The following is a 19,169-nucleotide window of genomic DNA, read 5'->3' as shown; positions in this document are numbered from 1 at the left end:
GGGTCCCCAAGGCAAATCAAGCTAATACACTTTCCTATACATCTGTGGCCTCCCCATCCTGTCCCACTATTGAAAGTTTTCAAGAATTTCTCATAGGCTCATTCACGCTTGAGAAACCTTCAAACCACCATGTTTTGAAAAAGGATCCCTAGGTTGGGAAGATCCCCTGGAGGAAGACCCACTCCAAGAATCTTGCCTGGAGAATCCCATGGACAGAGGAGCCTGGCAGGCTAGAGTCCATAGAGTTGCACAGATTTGGACACAACTGAAGCGACTTAGCACACACACACACAACGCTGGCCAGGCTGCGGGTGACATTCCCTCCTCTGTGGACCAGGCCCAAGTGTCCCTGGAGGCCCAGCTTCTGAGCAGAGGCTCCAGGGCGCCCCAGAGAGGGTGGAGGGGAAGCCTGCAGGGAGGATGTGGTCACGAGGTTTGCTTTTAAAAACTGAGGTGGAGCCAGCATTCACGTGTGGGCTTTGTGTGTAAGAGAGAAAGAACTTCAGTCACACTTGGACTTGACATTTACTGCTGCAAAAGCAAGTCACCTTTAAAGAATAAATTTTGGAATAGTAATATATTGGAAGATATATATATATATAGAATATATTTCATATAAAATAAAAAGGAATAATTCTCCATTATGTAAGAAATGTTAACTACATTTCAAGAGGCCATGTGAAAATAAACTGTGTACTTTAAAAAGAATAACAACTGATGACGACTTCCTAAGAAAATCTCCTCTGATTCTCTGATGCTGCATTCAAGTGTTTCTTCCTTTGTCCACCTCCCCCCCCCTTTTATTTTTTTAAATTTTAAATAGCTACACTGGCATGTCACAGAAACTGACTTTCAGGGCCACTGCAACAGGATCTTGTTAGATTCCTCAACTCATTACCACAGTGAAGTCATATTTCTTCTGAGAACCAGCCCTGTTTAAATGAGATCTAAAAGGGACCCATTAGATCCTTAGTTGCTAAAATATTAGGACACTAGGCTGGTTTCCCTCTCTCTTCTCCCTAAAAACAAAACCATGTTGACATTTAAGTAAGGGCAAATAGCTGAGTACAAACTTTGAAGGCAGATTAGGCAACTGGAGGGTGATTCACACGTAACTAATTGGCAAGTCTGTTAGGCTCTTAGTGTGAGAGATCAGTACAGGGGAAAACCAGTGTGAGTGTGATTAATCATTTGAACACCACTCCTTCCCTCAGCCATGTTTGGTGCTTTGGGCATTTAGATTGCTGCTTTCTCTTTGGCAACTGTATTTTTTTTTTTTAAGTGGGTGTTTAAAGTAATTCCCATAAACCAGACATACGCAGTTCCTCCACATCCACGGATTCCACCTACTGCAGGTCGAATTGTGGTTGGTGGAATCTGCGGTTACGGAATCAGCAGGTAAGGAGGGCCGAGAGTTCAGGCCTCCCTCCCCGTTTCTGTGTTCGTTTCTCAACGTCTATACCTCTTAAAATACTTTCAGCCGGGGGCAGGGCCCCTAACTGAAGACAAGATCTTATATGTGAGGCTCAACCCACTTTATTGCCTACTTGGTTTGGAAAAAGGGAGGAACTTGTGCCAACTCTGGCTCTGGGTTGGTGCCTCCGGGCGCCTGCACACACCTAGCCGGGCACGCAGAGGTGCTGCGTGCACGTCGTGGGGGGCAGTGCCTCGTGGGACCCGGACCGGAGGGGAGGTCATGTCAGCTCCTCTGTTGTGCAGTCACTTCTCCCGGGACACTTCATTCGTTGTGGCCAGAAGAGGTGACAGTTATCAATTGTCACCTAGTATCAAGCTGAACTCTCTTTTCCCAGGCTGATTTGGAAACTGGGATCAATGATCCGAAGTCTCGTCGTCTTTTGAGATTTTGGATTGCTCCAGTGGCCCCAGCCCCTCCCTGTTCCCCTGGCCTTGCTGGGTTTATTTTTCTGAAGTGCTTGCTTACTGGACAAAGGACTTTGAAATGTATGTGTAGTAAAGGAGCCCACCGTCCAATTCACATTCAAACCTTCATGTTAAATCAAACACATAAATGTTCGCCACCTGCTTTGCGTTTGTAAATGCGGTTTTGCTGCACCTGAAAATAGGTCAGTGTCCACCCATCTGATCAAAGTAGAACATAGTGATGAAACAACTGACCTCCTCAGCCAGCTTCTAAAACTGAGAAGCTTCCCTGCTGTCTCCATAAACATTTGTTATCTTTCCTTTGGTTTTGAGTCCTTGAATGTCTTTTAAAAAATAGAACTCCTTCCTGCTGTTAAAGTCAAGCAACTGTTCTAGAACACTCATCGTTAACAAGAGTATCACTTACCATACATATGTAAACCTGTGTGTGTGTGTGCGCGCGCGCGTATGTATGCCCAGTGCTTCCAGATTCAGAACCTTCTCCAACTTAGTGCTTGTTAAAATTACTTTGGTTTGTGATATGCTCAGAGTTGATATATATTCTTCTGATCATTGTTGGGACAACGTCTCTCCATGATGATTCTTTTAAGATGTCTTTCAAGAGGAATGCTCCCCCAGAAGCCTCCACTGTTACTGTTGCTATGTTTTTTGTTTCTTTTGATCTCTGCCACATTAAGCTCTAGTCCCCATAGGTGGGTGTTTTCATGCACAATTATCAACTCAGTGTATTTATTTGCACCTACTGTGTGTCGGGCTCTGTGATAGACATAGGGAATGCAGAGGAAGAGAAAGGATGAACAAATTCCTTTTGAAAAACACTTATTACAGGACAGATTCTGTAATGGATGCTGATGAGATTTACAGAAACCCAGATGTCTTGATTGTTAATGTTCTTCAAGAAAGAAGAACAGCATCCCTCTTTGCAGTCTCTGAGTACTGGAGCCTGTTAATGACAGGCCCGGCAAGTCAGCTGGAGACTTCAGTTAAAATTTCTGAGCTGCAGAAGAGGATAGCCCAGTGGAAACCAAAAAGTTAGGCAGGATTGCAATGGTGCAGTTAATGTTAAATACACCACATAATAGAAACCCAGCCCTCTGGCTCTTCGTGAAGGATAATACCAGGCTTGCTTTTCCCCTGCCGAGTCTCCTGAATTAGAATCTCTTATTATTCGCATTTGATGCATTTTCCTCTTTGTATTGGTAACAGAGGATTCTAATTTTAAAATAATTTTAAAAGCTAACGTTTTATTAAACTTTTGATGTTCTTGTTTCCAGTTCAAAAATAAAATTCTCAAGTGTCAAAGACACTAAACTTGGGGAAAAAAATTCTACCATTATCTCTAAAGTCTATCATGGTGTTTGTAGTTTTCCCAAATATAATTGAAACTGTCTGAAGGCGGAAGCTGAGTGTAGCTTGTTTACCAGGGTTGCAGGTACAGGGGTGAGCACCAGCCTGGCTCTGGACAGTTAAGAAACATTTGAGGAAGAAAGGGAGGAAGGGCTGAGGGGATATTCCTGGGAGAAATGAGCCTCTGAACCAAAATGTAGAGGCCAGAGCCAGATGGTGGTGGGCTAGCGGAGCGAAAGAAGGGAGCTGGGAAAAAGACCTCCAATGGATTCTCCAGTCCAAGAGCAGGAGGATTTTTCAAGATTTACTTATTTTTTTTTTGTCTGTGGTGGGTCTTCCTTGCTGCACTAGGCTTTTCTCTATTGTGGTGAGTGGGGGCTGCTTTCTAGTTGCGGTGCAAGGGCTTCTCATTGCGGTGGCTTCTCTTGTTTCGGAGCTGGGCTTGCAGCACATGAGGGCTTAGTTGCTCTGTGGCAACTAAGCAGATCGAGGCGGTTATGTGTAGAATATATCAAAGGGAGGTAGAGAAATTAGGAAGCTACAAAATACCCCAACAAGTGAAGAGGCCTGAACCAGGGCACTTGGCACAGACAGGGTTGAGCTGAGAGCAGCTTCACAGGACGGGGAGAAGGGAAAGCCCAGGATCAAAGGACAGGAGGCGAGGTGTCGGATCCTGAGAAAGCAGGAGCGTGGGGGTGCCAGTCACCAGGGGAGGGAAGTGTGGGCATGGGGGAAGGGAGAGAGGAAGTTGAGTTTTTAGCCTGTGAATGTGGAGGTGCCTGTGTGAGGCTAGTCAGCATGTAGTTGGACGCCCCGGGATTGGGGTCAAGTGCAGAGGCCCAGGTCTGGGGTTGACAGACACAGTGGTTCTCGTACTGTCTCCACTCCAAGTTTGCTGACTAGAGTCAGGTAGGCTCTTTTTTTTATTATTATTATTTTTTTTTTTTAGGTAGGCTCTTTTATTCCTGTGTAACTGTCTGTCATCTCTTGAGTTTGCCCTGCCCGCTCTTTCCCAGTTTCTCCTCGCATGCGTTGGCCTCTCAGCTTAGTTACCGTGAACCTCACAATGAACATTGGACAGAAATTCTGCCTGGGCTGAAAATCAAAGGGCGCCCCTCAGCCCTCAGTTTGGACAGGTCTCTGAATAGACGTTTGGGAAAACTCCCTCCCAGCCCGTCGGCATTCTCAGGTGTTTTTCATGTGCTTTTTCTGTTGCTTCTTAAGTGCTGAACCAATTCCTGCCCCGTCGCAAACTGCCCTACCTGGCAACTCAGGCTGGCTGTGAGCCCTCGTTTTCCGTTCCTGAACTCATGTTGGGTGAAGTCTTGGGATTTTCAGCCGAGCGCTGACCCTCACTTCTGCCCATGGAGCTCCTGTCCAGGTCGGACGCTGCCTCGGACACAGGCCTCTTGTATTTTAGTCTCAGGCAAGTACCAACCCGAGCTTTTTAAAGGCAACCTTATGGCACTCAGACGTTCCTGTAACTCTTTGTCTTTCTCTGCTGGTCATTACCATTCGTTTCTGTGTCCTTTTCTGCTCAGTTGTTTCATTATTAATAAGTGTTCAATTGCACTGCGTCTCACCCACCTCTGCAATGAAAGCCATTCCATGCCTGGGATCACTGCTCAGACTTTCTTTGAAATTCCCCAGGAGGGTAACCCAAGGATTTAAACCCAGTGGGCTTTTAATCCTTGATGATGATGTTCTTGTTTGAGTGTTGGCCTTGCCCTCCCTGATGGGGTCAGAGGACCATCTGCTCATTCAGACCATCAAATGCAAAGCCAGAAGGCAGCCCGATTTGGGCTCTGGCTCCTGGCCCCTGGCCCGTGTGATTTGAGGCATGTAATTATAATTCTGAGTTGTCAATGAGGCAGCGACCGGCTTCCAGGTGGCGGGTCCATGAAACAGGTACCCCAGCTTGGGAGAAAGAACATTTTCCTGGGCGTTGGGAAGCTGGTTTGCATCTTGGCTCTTCAATGACGGTTGCTGTGACTTAATCCATCCACTCGGCCCTGGTAGGTCTCAATTTTCTCATCTGTGAAATGAGGGGAAAGAACGCCACGCTCTGTGAAGCCAGTAGTGACTGTCACTCGGGTCCTTGTGCATGGTATTGCCGCGTCTCCCCTATAAGGTGCTGCCTTTACACATTTGAGCGTGTCAGAATTGATTTTGTATGTGGCTTTCCTGTTGACTAAACAGAAAAACTTCTACACATGCTTTTTAGCAGAAATTATAAGCTCATGTCAAAATGGGGGAGAAAAAAAGCCAAATGTCTATAAGACTGTATGAGTAGTTCAAGAGAATTAAATGTTCAAAATGCTTGGGTATTTAAAAATTGGATAGGGGACCATAATGGTTGGTAAATCACGACATTTTTATGAGAAGTCTAGAAAGATTGGTGGTGAAGATGAACTAATTAAATTGACATTTCCTCCATCCCTCCTGGGGGCCCCAGTGATCCTGGGCCTCCCACTGTGGAAATAAACATCTTCAGTGCAGACTTTTAGAGGCTTGGGGAGGAAGGCAAGCACCATTAATCCCTTTCTTTAGGGAAAGGAGAATGAATTTCCAATTATAAATCTAAGCAGTCCATTCAAGAGTGAGTTTTCATCTCTCATCTTCCTTTATTTCCTGTTGAGTCTGACATGGCACTAGAGCTTCAAACGCCCCTCTTGAGGTTTGAGATTGGGTTTTGCAATGCTACCAGCCAGGGTTTTTGGACTCCTTAATCTATGGAAATTGATAAGAGGCCAAATTCAGGCAAGGCTTTATTGGGACCTCCTGTTGCCACGTGAGAAAGTAAATAACAGGTGCCTTCGCTTGCTCCCTGAGAGCACGTGAGCTGCTCCTTTAAATGGGGGGAGGGTATGGGCAGGACCAGGTCCAGGGGTCGGGCTGGAGGGTTGATTGGGTGGTTTACCCACCCCTTGGTGGTGCTTTGTGCAGGGCGCACGGGCAGTACCCTGGTTTTGCTCCAGATGCCTCGGAAGTGGCAGTTGGGTTTTTGGCCCTTTTGTATCTTGTTCATAAATTGTCAGAACTCCTCACAGTTATTTTTAGTCCCTTATAGTTTCTTTGTGTCTGTCGCTGGAGGAGATGTTTGTTCAGGTGCGGGCACTGCAGCAAAGGGTCCCAGATCCCAGCCCATCTCCTTAAGATACGTGATGTATTTGGCTATGGAAAACAGGAGTGGTGGAAAGTGAGTTTACTTATCTAGTGGCAGGATCATCCTGAAACACAAAGTTATCCTGTTCTTACCTGCCCTGCACCTAATAGCTTTACTCTGGAACTTTAATTTTTGTCAGTCTATTTTATCCCTAGGTCCCCAGCAAGCCTGGCAGCATCCTGAGAAACAGCATGGACTTGCTGTCACATGTTCACTGCACTGGACAGGATAGAGCGTGCCGACAACGCCACCTTGCTTACCCAGACACAGCCCTGGGTCTACCCCCAGGCCCTCAGGGTGATAGGTGTGCTCAGGGGACTTGCAGGGAGAATGTTTGGATCAGTCACAAATGCCTGTGCCCTGGATGATTGTGTTGTATGAAATGTCCAGAACAGGCAGGTCTCTAAGAAAGTAGATGAGTGGTTTACTAGTTGGGCGGGGGTGGTGGGGGGGGGGGGTGCGGTGGCAGGGCAGAGGGCAGGAATGGGACTGACTGCTAATGGGTACAGGGTTTCTTTTTGAGGTTGATGAAAATGTCGTAAAATTCATTGTGGTCATGGTTTAACTGTGTAATCGTACTAAAAACCATTGATTTGTAGGCTTTAAATAGGTGAATTGTCTGGTACATGAATTATATCTCAGTAAAGCCATTAAGGAAGAAGAATGTTTGGAGTTTAAGATTAGTTTATATTTGGCATGAGACCTTTTCCTCCTCCACCATTGATTTTGGCTGCCTTTTTCTTGACGTATGGGGCTGTGTTAAAGTATTTTCATTTATAACAAGTGAATTTAAGGCATTACATAGTTTATAATAAACAGCTATCAAAATGTATAGAAGAAAAGGGTAGCCAGGGAATAAAAGCAATTTGTGTGCATTTATCATTGAAAGTGAAAGTCTTAGTTGCTCAGTCATATCCAACTCTTTGCGACCCCATGGTCTGTCCATGGAATTCAGGCAAGAATACTGGATTGGGTAGCGGTTCCCTTCTCCAGGGAATCTTCCCTACCCAGGGATCGAACCCAGGTCTCCTGCATTGCAGATGGATTCTTTACCTTCTGAGCTACCAGGGAAATCTTATCATTAGATCCCCCCAAACTGAAAGCAAATCATTGTCCATGTCCTGGTTTCTGTAAACTGAAAGCAGAAGCACATTAATGAATCCTCGTAGAAGATCAAGAAGGAAACTTAGAGACAATCAAGTCTGACCATCTGTCTGAGCAGATAATCAAATAACAGAGCAAGGAGTAGGAGGGGCATTGATTGGAGCGGGCCCTCATGGCCCTTAACTTCTCACTGTTTCTCTTTCTACCACACATGCTGAGACCTGAAAACCTAAAGAGGAAAGAAAGGTAATCAAGAAAGGCTGGGAGCCACTACTTGGGCAGACCTTTGCAGATTTCTATTACGTCTGTATTTTCAACATTGAATTAAGCCTTTTAAGGCTCTGCATGGAACTGGATTTTGTGGTGGCCCAGCATGTTCCGTAAATGACTTCCCATATCAGCACCCCAAGACTGCTCTTCCAGACCTCCTCCTTTCCCCTCAAGCTCTCACCCAGCCTGCCCCTGGCCACCCTTCTTGCCCTGATTGCCACCTCAAGGTCATCCGAGGCCAGGCTGTCTGGCTCCCTGACATTCCCTGTCCTGTACCTTCCAGTTGGTTGGCATCTTCAGCCAGTCTGCTTTGCCCCCCTCCTCCTCCTCAGGAAGGGGCCTCCCCAGCTCCCACGCTTGCTCCATCCTGTAGAGGATCAGCCCATTCCTCCGCTGTCCTTCCTGCCCTTTGGTTGGAGAGGATGCCAGAAGCGGAGCAAGGGACCATGTATAACCTTGCAGGGTAGGAATTTTCAACTTGAAGCTTCTTTGTGTAAAATGTTTTAAATTCTCTTTTTCAAACTGCAACTGGTTCTTACGGAGGGCTGTAGAAAGTAAGCCATGAAATGGTATGAGAGTGGCAAGAATGTGGTTCTCGATTTTCACTGGGTACGCAACCAAAGACTTGGCCAAGGTGGAATCAAGAGTTAACTGGAGGACTTTCCTGGCAGGCCAGTGGTTAAGACTCCACTGCTAGGGGCATGGGTTCAGTCCCTGGGTGGGGAACTAAGATCCCATAAACTGAGCAGCCAAAAGAAAAAGGAAAAGCCAACTAGAAGAACCCATTCTATAAGTACTTCATTTTTGACTTACCAACTTACAAAGTAATTTGTTATAATTGAGCTGTATCTCTAAATGTCTTCCAAGTTGAAATTTGCTATTTATAATAATAGCTACCATTAAGGAGTACTACTATTCCAGGCACTGTTATCAAAATTTTTGTCTTGCCTCATTTAACCCCCAGGAAAACTTTTAATGGTGATGATTCTGTCATCATTACCTTTCTACAAGTATGGAAACCGAGACAAGAAGAGCTTCAATAACTTGTCCAAAATCACTCAGTCTTAAAGCTCCAGTGTCTAATACCATGTTATACTGTCTTCTAGCTTCAGTATCCATGATGTTTGGAACTTGAAAGGTCGTCAGACCTCTCCTCATGACAACGTGAATCTGAGAAAATAAGGATAAACTAAATGAGAGTATGAATAAACTAAATGTAACACAGACAGTTTTGACGTTTGGAACCTTCTGATGAGTGCGTACATCAGGGGCTTAGAATGTCTGTTCTTCTGATGGCTTCTAGACTTGTAGAGGATGTTTCAGAAGACCAGTGGAAGGTTTCACTTCCACTTGTATTGTCTTCACAGTATGACTTTGACCTCGAATCCTCACTTTGCTTTGTACTTTACACTTTTGAACTGAGAGGTTCAGAATCTCAATTTTGAGTTTGTAAAATGTCACCTTATTCCAAGAAACTAGAACTCCCTAAGGTTTGTCCATGATGAGGAATTTGTTTTCTAAGGAGAGTGGACCTTTCCAAACCCTAGGCAGATTTTACTGGGTAAATTTCTAATAAAGCCAGATAGGGAGGTAAGGGTGAAGGTTTCCAAGAATAAATATTTAAGTTGGAAATGGGAATTATCTTGACGAAGAATAAACCAACCACAGCCTTGGTGCTTTGGAGGCTTTTGGATGGATGAGATCTTCATCTCAGACCTGGCTTTTTAAACTAGGGGATTAAATGGTGCTTTCAGCTAGAACTTCACTCTTCCACATAAATCTTGTTGTGACTTGCAAATGTTTTCCTTTTATTTTTTTTTTTCCTGTTTGCTTGTTTTAGTATTGTAGAGAGTGACCCAAAGCATCCCCATTGTGAAAGACTATTCCTATTCCGTTCAGCCTTGGCATTCTTGGCATTGTGGTTTTAAGCAGGGAAAGGAGGAGAATGGGACAGTTTTCTAAAGATTAAGCCACTGACCAAGAGAGAAAGCAGACCTCCAGCAATTCTCAGAACATGTGAAGTAATTAAAACAGACATGATGAACTGTGCCACATGGTTGGAAATGTTCACAGGACTGACGTTGTCACCACCATCTACAGGACCGTAGGACACATTACTGAGTGCCAGCCCTGTCTCTGCAGCACAGACTAACTCTCAGCCCAGGGCTCAGCACATACTTCTCCTGTCCTTAAGCCTTGCTTCCAAACACATCTGTCTCAGCTCTTGCTGAGAGAGAAGACAGCCCCGTTTCCTATCCATCTCGGATAAAGCCAAGTAATGATTGTCGTAGGAGAAGTCAGGAGAGGTTTGTACACATGTTAATAAAAGCATAAATTGAGGATTCTGGGCTGCATTAGCATTGAGGCTGTTATTGATGGTATTTTTACACATTTTACTTGGAAAATTTGAAGAACAAAAACAGGTTTGGCCTTGTGCCAGCTGGCTCAGGCGTTATATTATGGTTAGAAGGTGTTTGTCACCGCAGAAAAATATATGGTTAACAGTCCCATCCTAATGCCCTCCAGATGCATGTTCAAACAGGAGGCAGAGGCCTCTGCAAGGCCCTGCATGGACATTGACCCACTCAGGTCTCAAGCAAATGATTTCTGCTCTCTGGGCCTCTGTTTTCTGCTCTGTAAATTGGGTAGTTTGGAACAATCTCCAAGGTTGCCCCCAGCTGTCCTGTTTTGTAACTGTGAGGTTTATTTAAGTATAAGGAGACCCTTTGGAGTCTGGAGGTCACTCCCTGGCTGTTTCTCTCAGGTCTTTCTCCTCTTGGCTTCCCAGACTTGTCCAAGTGTATGGACAATATGAAGCTGTGGTTCGCTCTTACTTTGTGACAAAATAGAGGACACTGAGGAATTTCAGTTTCTAGATAGCAGACTGTTCGGTCTATGTACCATGCCCGCCCTCTCGTTCTCACGAGAAGTCCCGAGAACAGCTGCCGCCTCTGATGCGCTATTTCCGTGCTGCTGTGAGAACTGTTACCGTCTCCCTTCAGCCCTGGCCCGGGCGTCCTGAGCCATTATCGTGCCCCTGCTGAGAGGGCGGTCAGACTCTCCTCTCAATGGACTTTTGTTGGGAGACATCAAGTCACCTTGAGGCCTGGGCTCCCCTGCACGGCCTAGAGCCACGTGCCCTGTCTTCCTGGAAGTACATTTTAGAGCTGTTGGAGGTCCAAGGAGAGACCACCACCCCAGCTTACCTTCCATCACTTTATAGTCCCGGGAACTGATGCTCAAAGAGGCTTACTGCCTTTGGGTATCAAGGGTTGATGATGGAGAGAACATTCTAGGGCCCAGACCAGCACCTGCCTTAGGACTGCCCTCCCCAACACACACTTCTCCCTTATGTCAGAGGTTACAGAAAGTTGACAATCATGGTATTAATTAGTGGCAAAAATTTAGCCTTGTCTTTGTAAATTGCCCCGAAAGGTTGCCTCAGAGGTTTTAGGCAAGAGCCTTAGGTATGTCACTTGGCTCCACTGTATCCCAATTTCATTATGTTCACGCGGGAAAAGGCACCTGGCTCTTTCTATCCCATAGTCATGCTGTGGAAATAAATATGAATATGGATTTTTCCAGGCCTTAAGAGTCATTCTAAGGGCCACACATTTTGTGTAAAATTGCATTTACTCTTCTGGTTGCTTGTCTAAAATTTTCAATAAATTCAACTTACACATTTTTATATTCACAGTGATTATAAAAAGTACATCCCAATTGTTGATAAAGTGTGCTTGTTCCTAATTTCACTGGTTATTAGAAAACTAACAGCCTTAAAAAAATCTTCCACACATTGGAAACAGAAATTGTGGGTTGGGACTACTTATGTGATTATTAAAAGATTAAGACAGAATCAAGATTAGAATTTGTGAAGTTTTATATCCCAGGCCATTATGAGAGGGTCAATATCCTTATACAAAGTCTGTAATAAATAGTCATCAGTGTCTTTGAGACTGAAAGGAAATGCAAAGAATTTGGAAGGAGGTAGCATCTGTGCTAAGGAGTTAATACATTTTTTTAAAATTTATTTTTATTGGAATATGGTTGCTTTATAGCGTTGTTCGTTTCTGCTATGCAATGAAGAGAATCGGCTACATGTATCCATCTATCCCTTTCCTCTTGGGCCTCCCTCCAGCTCTGCCCACCCATCTCACCCCTCTGGGTCATCTCGGAGCTCCGAGCCGAGCTCCCTGTGCGTGCAGGTTCTCACTAGCTGCCCGTTCTGCACTCGGCAGTGTGTATACATCAGTGCCACTCTCCCAGTCCATCCCCCACCCTTCCCCCACTGTGTCCACGTCTGTTCTCTACGTCTGTGTCTCTGTTCCTGCCTTGGAAATAGGTTCATCTGTACCATTTTTCTAGATTCTACATATATGCATAAATCAGAAAGAGAAAAACAAATATCAGGAATGCAATAGGAGGAGTTAGTACATTTTTGATTATGCCTTTTCTAGCCCTTTACTTTGTAAATCCATACACTGAACATAGTATTATTAGACATTTCATTAGTGAATTAATGCACTGAATGCAGTGAATTATTATTCGCTGTAACGTTTTGCATTTTAACCAAACCAGAGCTGGACGGGCTATAGTGGGACTGGTATTCAGGCAGGCATGTTTGTAACTATAACACATTTACGACACTGGACCCACCATTCTCTGCTCCAGACAAATCCCATCGAGCCACGATTCAGGAGACTCTTGGTTCTCACGTGTGGTCTGCAGACCCACCGTATCAGCATCATCTGTGCTTTAGATGCCCCATCCCACACCTGCTGGGTCAGAATCTGCACTATCACGTGATGCCCAGGCAACTCCATCGCCCATTAAAGTCTAAGAAGCACTGACTCAGCAGCCTTCAGTTCTGTTCTCTCCCACTAGTCCGAGATAGAACGTTAATGCTTTCATATTCCGTACACCTAAGAAGACAGTTCATGAAACTGAAGTGAAAGTCACTCAGTCGTGTCCAGCTTTTTGTGACCCCATGGACTATACAGTCCATGAAATTCTCCAGGCCAGAATACTGGAGTGGGTAGCCTTTCCCTTCTCCAGGGGATCTTTCCAACCCAGGGATCAAACCCAGGTCTCCCACATTGCAGGAAGATTCTTTACCAGCTGAGCCACAAGGGAAGCCTGCTGTTCTTTCCTTTGCCGAATATGATTATTGTTTGCTAGCCTCTCTTCCCCCTCAGAAGTTATCCTACATGTATTGTCAGTTTTATAGTTTATAACCCAGTCTGCCTGTCTTTCATTAAGTTGATTATTCCTGCTTTGATTTTTATGCCTGAAAGTAATTTGTAATCTGACAATTCCTAGCGTTCTTGTTTTATCTGGAATAACCTTTTACAAATGAATGTTCAGGAGGAAAAAGACCACTAGCCAAGAGCAGTGATTGCTTTTTTTGGCCAATGTTTAAAACCCCCAAAGAGAGCATTCACCTTGATTTTCTCCCCTTTTATTCTTAGTAGGAAGTGGTATAATGGAGGATTTTTATTTTTCAGGAAAAGAAAAACAATATAAGAATCAAACTCTTGTTAATTTAGCCATTTTCGTCCCCTAAGTCCTCTTCCTACCTCTCAGCCCATCTGATAATTTCAGCTGTCTTCATCGTTTAATACAGCCAGATCCTTCTATTTAAAGGCATTGGGAGTTGCTTTTTGCAAGTTTTCTAATATGCTAAGGAAAGCAATTTCGGTTAATTGGCCAGGGAGGCTCTGCCCTTGCCAGGTGTGCCGGGTGGCATTCAGACCAGGCTGTGCTGTCTCGGGGTCTCAGGATGTAAAGACAGCGACCTCAGGGCCAGGGCAGGTGCTGGGCATGAGAACGCGCTCACCTCCGTCAGCCCGAGCCCAGGCAGCCCCTCCATGAGCTGCTGCAGCTCCGCAGTGTCATTAGACCTCTTAAGGCTCAGTCCTGGATTTCATCTGGAAAAGGAAAGGTTAAGGAAGCTTATATTCTAGAAGGACAGGGAACTCTTCCTGACAGTCATGATGCAGTGATCCCACCTGCCTCTCTGAAGACATCTGCATCCCCCTACCTAGACAGACTTCGGATCACTGGGGCTTTGGACTGCCCACTTGGGAAGAGGAAGGTGGAGTGACTGCCTTTCCCTGTGCGTCCCTCACATGCCGTCCAGTGGGGCTGGGCAGGGAGTGGAAGTCAGTTCTCAGGGGCACCGTGAGCAGGGTGAAGACCAGACTTCCTCAGATGCTGGGGGCTTGCTGACCCCACTAATCCTGTAAACATACTTGGGGGAAAGGAGGAGAGTTCCCCGAGGCTCTGAGAAAAGATATTCAAATGGGAGTCACCTAACAGAGCAGCAGGGACTTAGCTAGTGGGAGTGTGGACAGCCTGAATCTGGAGTGAAATTCTAGATAGTGGAGTGAGATGAAGCCAGGAGAGCCCCTGTTCACAGCAGCCCCTCATCCCCTCCAGGAGATGAACTGCCCTCAACAATGACTGAAGTGGGGTTGGGGGTAGACCAGGTCAGAATCTCCTAGAGCTGTGCTAGAGCACACCTGCCCAGGCCAGGCCCTCCCAGGGCAGCCACAGACCCCAGGGTTTACTAATTGAGTCATTTCCTACTCGAGTAGTTGACTAGTTAAGAACTTGGGTTCGGTGCCAGCCACACTGCAGATGGAATTCTGGATCTTCTGCTTGCTAAAGCTGTGTGACCATGGCTCAGTTATTTTACATCTCTGATCCCCATCTCCTCATGTGTAAAACAACAGTGATATAAATTGATAACATTCCTATGGAACAATTACTGAGTTGGGAGAAGTGCTCTGTGCCTAACTCTTGGCAGAATACCTGTTGTATAAGGAAACACTCAGTGAATGTAAAATGTCCTCCCATGGCTGGAACCTAACTTTATTCAGAAGGAAACCTGAGCTCTTGTTCAACTCAAAAGAACAAGGTAAACAGAGCAACTTTGATTATAATTCTAGACATTAGAGTCACTATATTCATTTCATTTGAAGGACTTGCCATTTGTGTTACAATGAATAGAAAATGTCCTTCTCTTTATCAACTTCTTCCAAACACAGATTTTGTTCTTTTTTAAAACTTTTTATTTTGTAGTGGGGTATAGCCGATTAACAATGTTACGACAGTTATGACAGGGAAGGAGCTCAGCCATACATATACGTGTCCCCAAGTCCCCCTCCCATCTAGGCTGTCACGTAATACTGAGCGAGTTCCCTGTGCTATCAAGTAGGTCCTTGTTAGTTACTGATTTTCAATATAGCAATGCAAACACATATGTTTTTGAAAACTTGTGACAACAAATGACCTGGAAACTGGCCTTTAACTGGTTCTCTTCCTTCCTCCCCCATCGTCCACGGGAAGAATTCCCTGACCCGGAGTGCACCTCTTCCCAATGACTCCCAGGCCCGCAGTGGAGCGAGATTCCACACGTCCTATGACAAGAGGTATATCATCAAGACCATCACGAGTGAAGATGTGGCCGAAATGCACAACATCCTGAAGAAATACCACCAGGTAATGTTTCTTTATTTTTATTTGAAACTCTGAGATGGTCAACATTCGTAATGAATTATCATCAAGGCCCAAGATTTAAATATATAGTTAGGTCATGACGAGAACACATTTGACGCAAAAATTCCCTCTAGCTGTGTTTGTAAAAATTATTGTGTCCAGATTACAGACAGTTAACATTTAGGAATGGTAGATTGTTAGTTATATATGTAACACTTCTAATCTAAACACCCTTCTGTACAGTAGTTTCGACGATTCCCATTCTGATTTTAAAATCACTGAGCTTAAGGGTTGGCAACATTTTGGAAGTTATTTCGCACATGCTGCCGGCAGTGAGGTGTTGACCCCTGAGTATTTAACCAATTACACCTTTTGAGAAAAGTCTCTGATTTTAGAAAACGGGTGTCTGTCTACTTACAACCTCCTTTTCAGAGCCCTCAGCATTGTCCCTTCGTAATCTCCTGGGAGTAGAATGAACTGTCCTGGGGAACGTCCATCTCTTTCTACCATGGGCCCCCCACTGCTCTCTTTCTTGATAAATCCAGCACAGGTGCCCGCAGAGCACACTTGCCGCTGTACTCTAAGCCCTCCGTAAGTGGTGGTGGTCACAGCATCGCCAAGTTCTGCAGCCGTGACCAGTCACAACTATGTCACCGTGAGGAAGTGTAGTCTTAGGGCGTGAATATGGCACTGTTGGTGGCATTTTCGAAGCAGTCACCTTGAGAACTGGTGTTTAAACCACACACTGCAGCACATACCCACACAGGCACACACACATACGGCTGCTGTTAACCAAAAGACGCCTCAAAAGTGTTTATATCATCGCATCAAGTACCAGCCTCGCAAAGTGACTTCTTCAAAGGTGCTGCTTGGTTGGATCTGTGGGCGCTGAGCGTCTGTGAAAGTCAGCTTCCTTCCTCTATGGTCCCGCTTTCTGCTCCAACGTCAGAAATTGTTTCTTGCCAGTTGCTTACTCTGCTCAAATGTGATCGACTGCATTTTGCTCCGAGTGAGGTCAGTGAAACTCTTGAAGCTCCCTACCTCCTGTTTCTGGAAACTTGGAGCTCCCCTGATTTGTATTTTTAAGAACATTAGTCAGCCTCTAAATTCATTTAACATCTATTCAATCTTTATAACACTGATTCCTTTTGAAATCCATTCTACAATACTTGCGCCATTGCCAATTATGAAGGAAATTTTAAAGTGCTGGGGTTAGTACGTATAAGGGTAGACACTCAGGCATTGGCTTCTGAGTGGATGGAATTCGAGGATGCAGCTCTTAACCAGTCACCCCCGCTGGAACTTACTGTCATGCTGGTGCATCTTTTTCTACTTTCTTTAAATTGTCTCAGAACTTTCAAAGCAGTATGGTACCTCAGTGACCGATGAAAACATATTATTATGATAAGTGAGACTGTTCAAATGCAGTGTGACATGCAATTCAGATACCAACTTCTCGATGACATCTCTGAGTTCAGAATTTTTTGACTTTTATAGAAGTCACAGTTTGAAAGATTTCCTCTGGGGTGGTTACTGTAATGAACGTGCAGATTTGACATATCAGCTGTACTACATAAAATGCATTGGGGACCAAAATATAAGTCTATTAACATGCTCCAGGGGCTGTCACAGCCCTAAATATTTCCTTTCACTTCACTGCTACAAAACGGCTATTTTTGTAGTATGTTCTTTATCCAGAAAAAGCTCATTTCTCATTTCTTCATCATCTATGTTTTTCCTCTTGTAAAAAGTCTTTTATTTTTACTTTTGGCTGTGCTGGGTCTTCATTGCCACACACGGGCTTTCTCTAGTTGCGGTGCACCAGCTTCTACCTGTTGTGGCTTCTCTTTTTGTGGAGCTCTAGGCATGCAGGCTTCAGCACTTGTGGTGCACAGGCTTATTTGCCCCCTGTTCCCTGCATTAACAGGTGGATTCTTAACCAGCGGCCCACCAGGGAAGCACAAAACATATTTAAAATATAATGAAAGGGTCTTAGTGCTAACGTTAAAACAGAGTGTTGTGGGTCGATTATTCTTTAAAAACAAAGACACTCATAGAAAAAGGGATCAGATATGAGGCTACCAGAGGCGGGGGAATTGGATGAAGGCAGTCAAAAAAGTACAGATTCCAGTTACAAGGTAAATACTAGGGCTGTAATGTATAATATGATAATATAATTAACACCACTGTATGTTATATATGAAAGTTGTTAGGGAGTAAATCTTAAGAGTTCTCATCACAAGGAAAAAATTTTTCTTTTCTTTTGTAACTGTATGAATGATGGATGTTCACTAAACTGTGATAATCATTTCTTGATGTATGTGAGTCAAATCATTATGCTGTACACCTTGAACTTGTACAGTGCCGTATGTCAATCACATCTCAGTAAAACTGGAAGAAAACAGTCTTTAAATAAATAGAGGGTCTTCGTGACTGAGAATCACCACTGCTAATAAAATTTGTTTAAAGGACAGTAGGTGGAAGGTCAGGAGACCTAGGTCATAGCTGATCACAAACTGGCTAATTCAGGGATCTATGAACCTCAGTTTCTCCATCTGCATTTCATTCATTCATTCCTTTGTGCATGCATTCACTCTTTTTCTTATTGAAGTATGGTTGACTTACAATATTGGATTAGTTTCAGGTGTATGGCATAGTGCTGTGATATTTTTATAAGTTATGTACCACACAAGTTTTTATAATATTATTGACTATATTCCCTGTGCTATGTATTTACTCTTGACATAATTCCATAAAGGAGGTAAGGTGGCCTAGACTACTTTTAGGATTTACCACTAGTCAGAATTTTTTTTCTTACTTCGGTGGGGACTGTCATTTCTTATTTCCTTGCTTTTTATTGCTTTTACCTTCTAATGTGCTTCTGAACCAGCAGTCTGGTCTAGACAAGTCATTAGGCTTGTTCAAATCCTGTTATCAATAGACAGGACAGGCTCTCAGAGAGGGCAGCTCCTACGGAGTACATTGGATGGGCTTTCTGACAGCGTTGGTTATTCTGTGGCTCTTCTTTTTTTCTTTTCTTTCATTGCTCTTTTTTTGAGTTTAAGTAAAATATATCCGGAGGTGCAGCTGTATTCTGGAAGCTTAAAACTACCCTAAGGCCAACCTCTGAAGGAGTAGCACAGTGCGAGGTGTTGAAAGAAATTCCTCCTGATTTTCTGATGAGCCAGCCTCACCAGCAGTGCCCATGCGGCAGGTGGTTCAGAAGGTGAACTCTGGAGCTGACTGCTTTGCCCCCGACCTGCTGCATGACCTTGGGCAAGTTACCTACCTCTCTGTACCCGCTTCTCTGTCCTTAAAATTTGGATGGTAGTGTCTCCTCCATCCTGTGTTGTATGGGCTTCCCAGGTGGTGCTAGTGGTGAAGAATTTGCCTGCAGTGCAGGAAGACTTAAAGAGACTCAGGTTCGATCCCTGGGTCAGGAAGATCCCTGGAGAAGGGCATGGCAACCCACTCCAGTACTCTTGCCTGGAGAATTCCATGGACAGAGGAGGCTGGTGGGCAAGTCTCCATAGGGCCGCAAAGAGTCAGATACGACTGAAATGACCTAGCAGCAGCACTCTCCTTCATCTGGTGTTGTGCTAATTAGGGGGATTGATATTTATAACCTGCTCAGGACAGTGTCTGGTAAATAACAAGTGCTGTGTAAATGATCGAATAAGATCTTTAAGTACTTCTCTTGCACATACTCAGTCGCCAGTGTCCCAGTGTTGAAATCATTCAATCCACTAGGGGGCCTGGTTTCTGGTAGAGTGTGGCACAGATGCAGAAAAATTTGAAGATCCAAACTCTAAGAAGTTAGATTTCTTCCAGGCTCCAGCATCCTGCCATAGTTTTTATCTGCTGCCCAGATCCCACCCTG

General features: G+C 44.6%; 1 protein-coding gene across 1 annotated transcript in view; it reads left to right on the top strand.

The window, feature by feature from the left end:
* Positions 1–19,169, top strand: part of PIP4K2A (phosphatidylinositol-5-phosphate 4-kinase type 2 alpha) — a 178,211-nt gene that overhangs the window by 109,332 nt on the left and 49,710 nt on the right. The window contains exon 4 of the mRNA XM_061126188.1: positions 15,140–15,292. Coding sequence (XP_060982171.1) covers positions 15,140–15,292 — 153 coding nt within the window. The remainder of the gene's footprint in view (positions 1–15,139; positions 15,293–19,169) is intronic.

The sequence above is a fragment of the Dama dama genome, chromosome 23 (assembly GCF_033118175.1).
Source record: "Dama dama isolate Ldn47 chromosome 23, ASM3311817v1, whole genome shotgun sequence".
In the NCBI taxonomy this organism is placed as follows: domain Eukaryota; kingdom Metazoa; phylum Chordata; class Mammalia; order Artiodactyla; family Cervidae; genus Dama; species Dama dama.
Note: the sequence above shows the minus strand (reverse complement) of the source record. Positions and strands in the feature narration are given on the sequence as shown.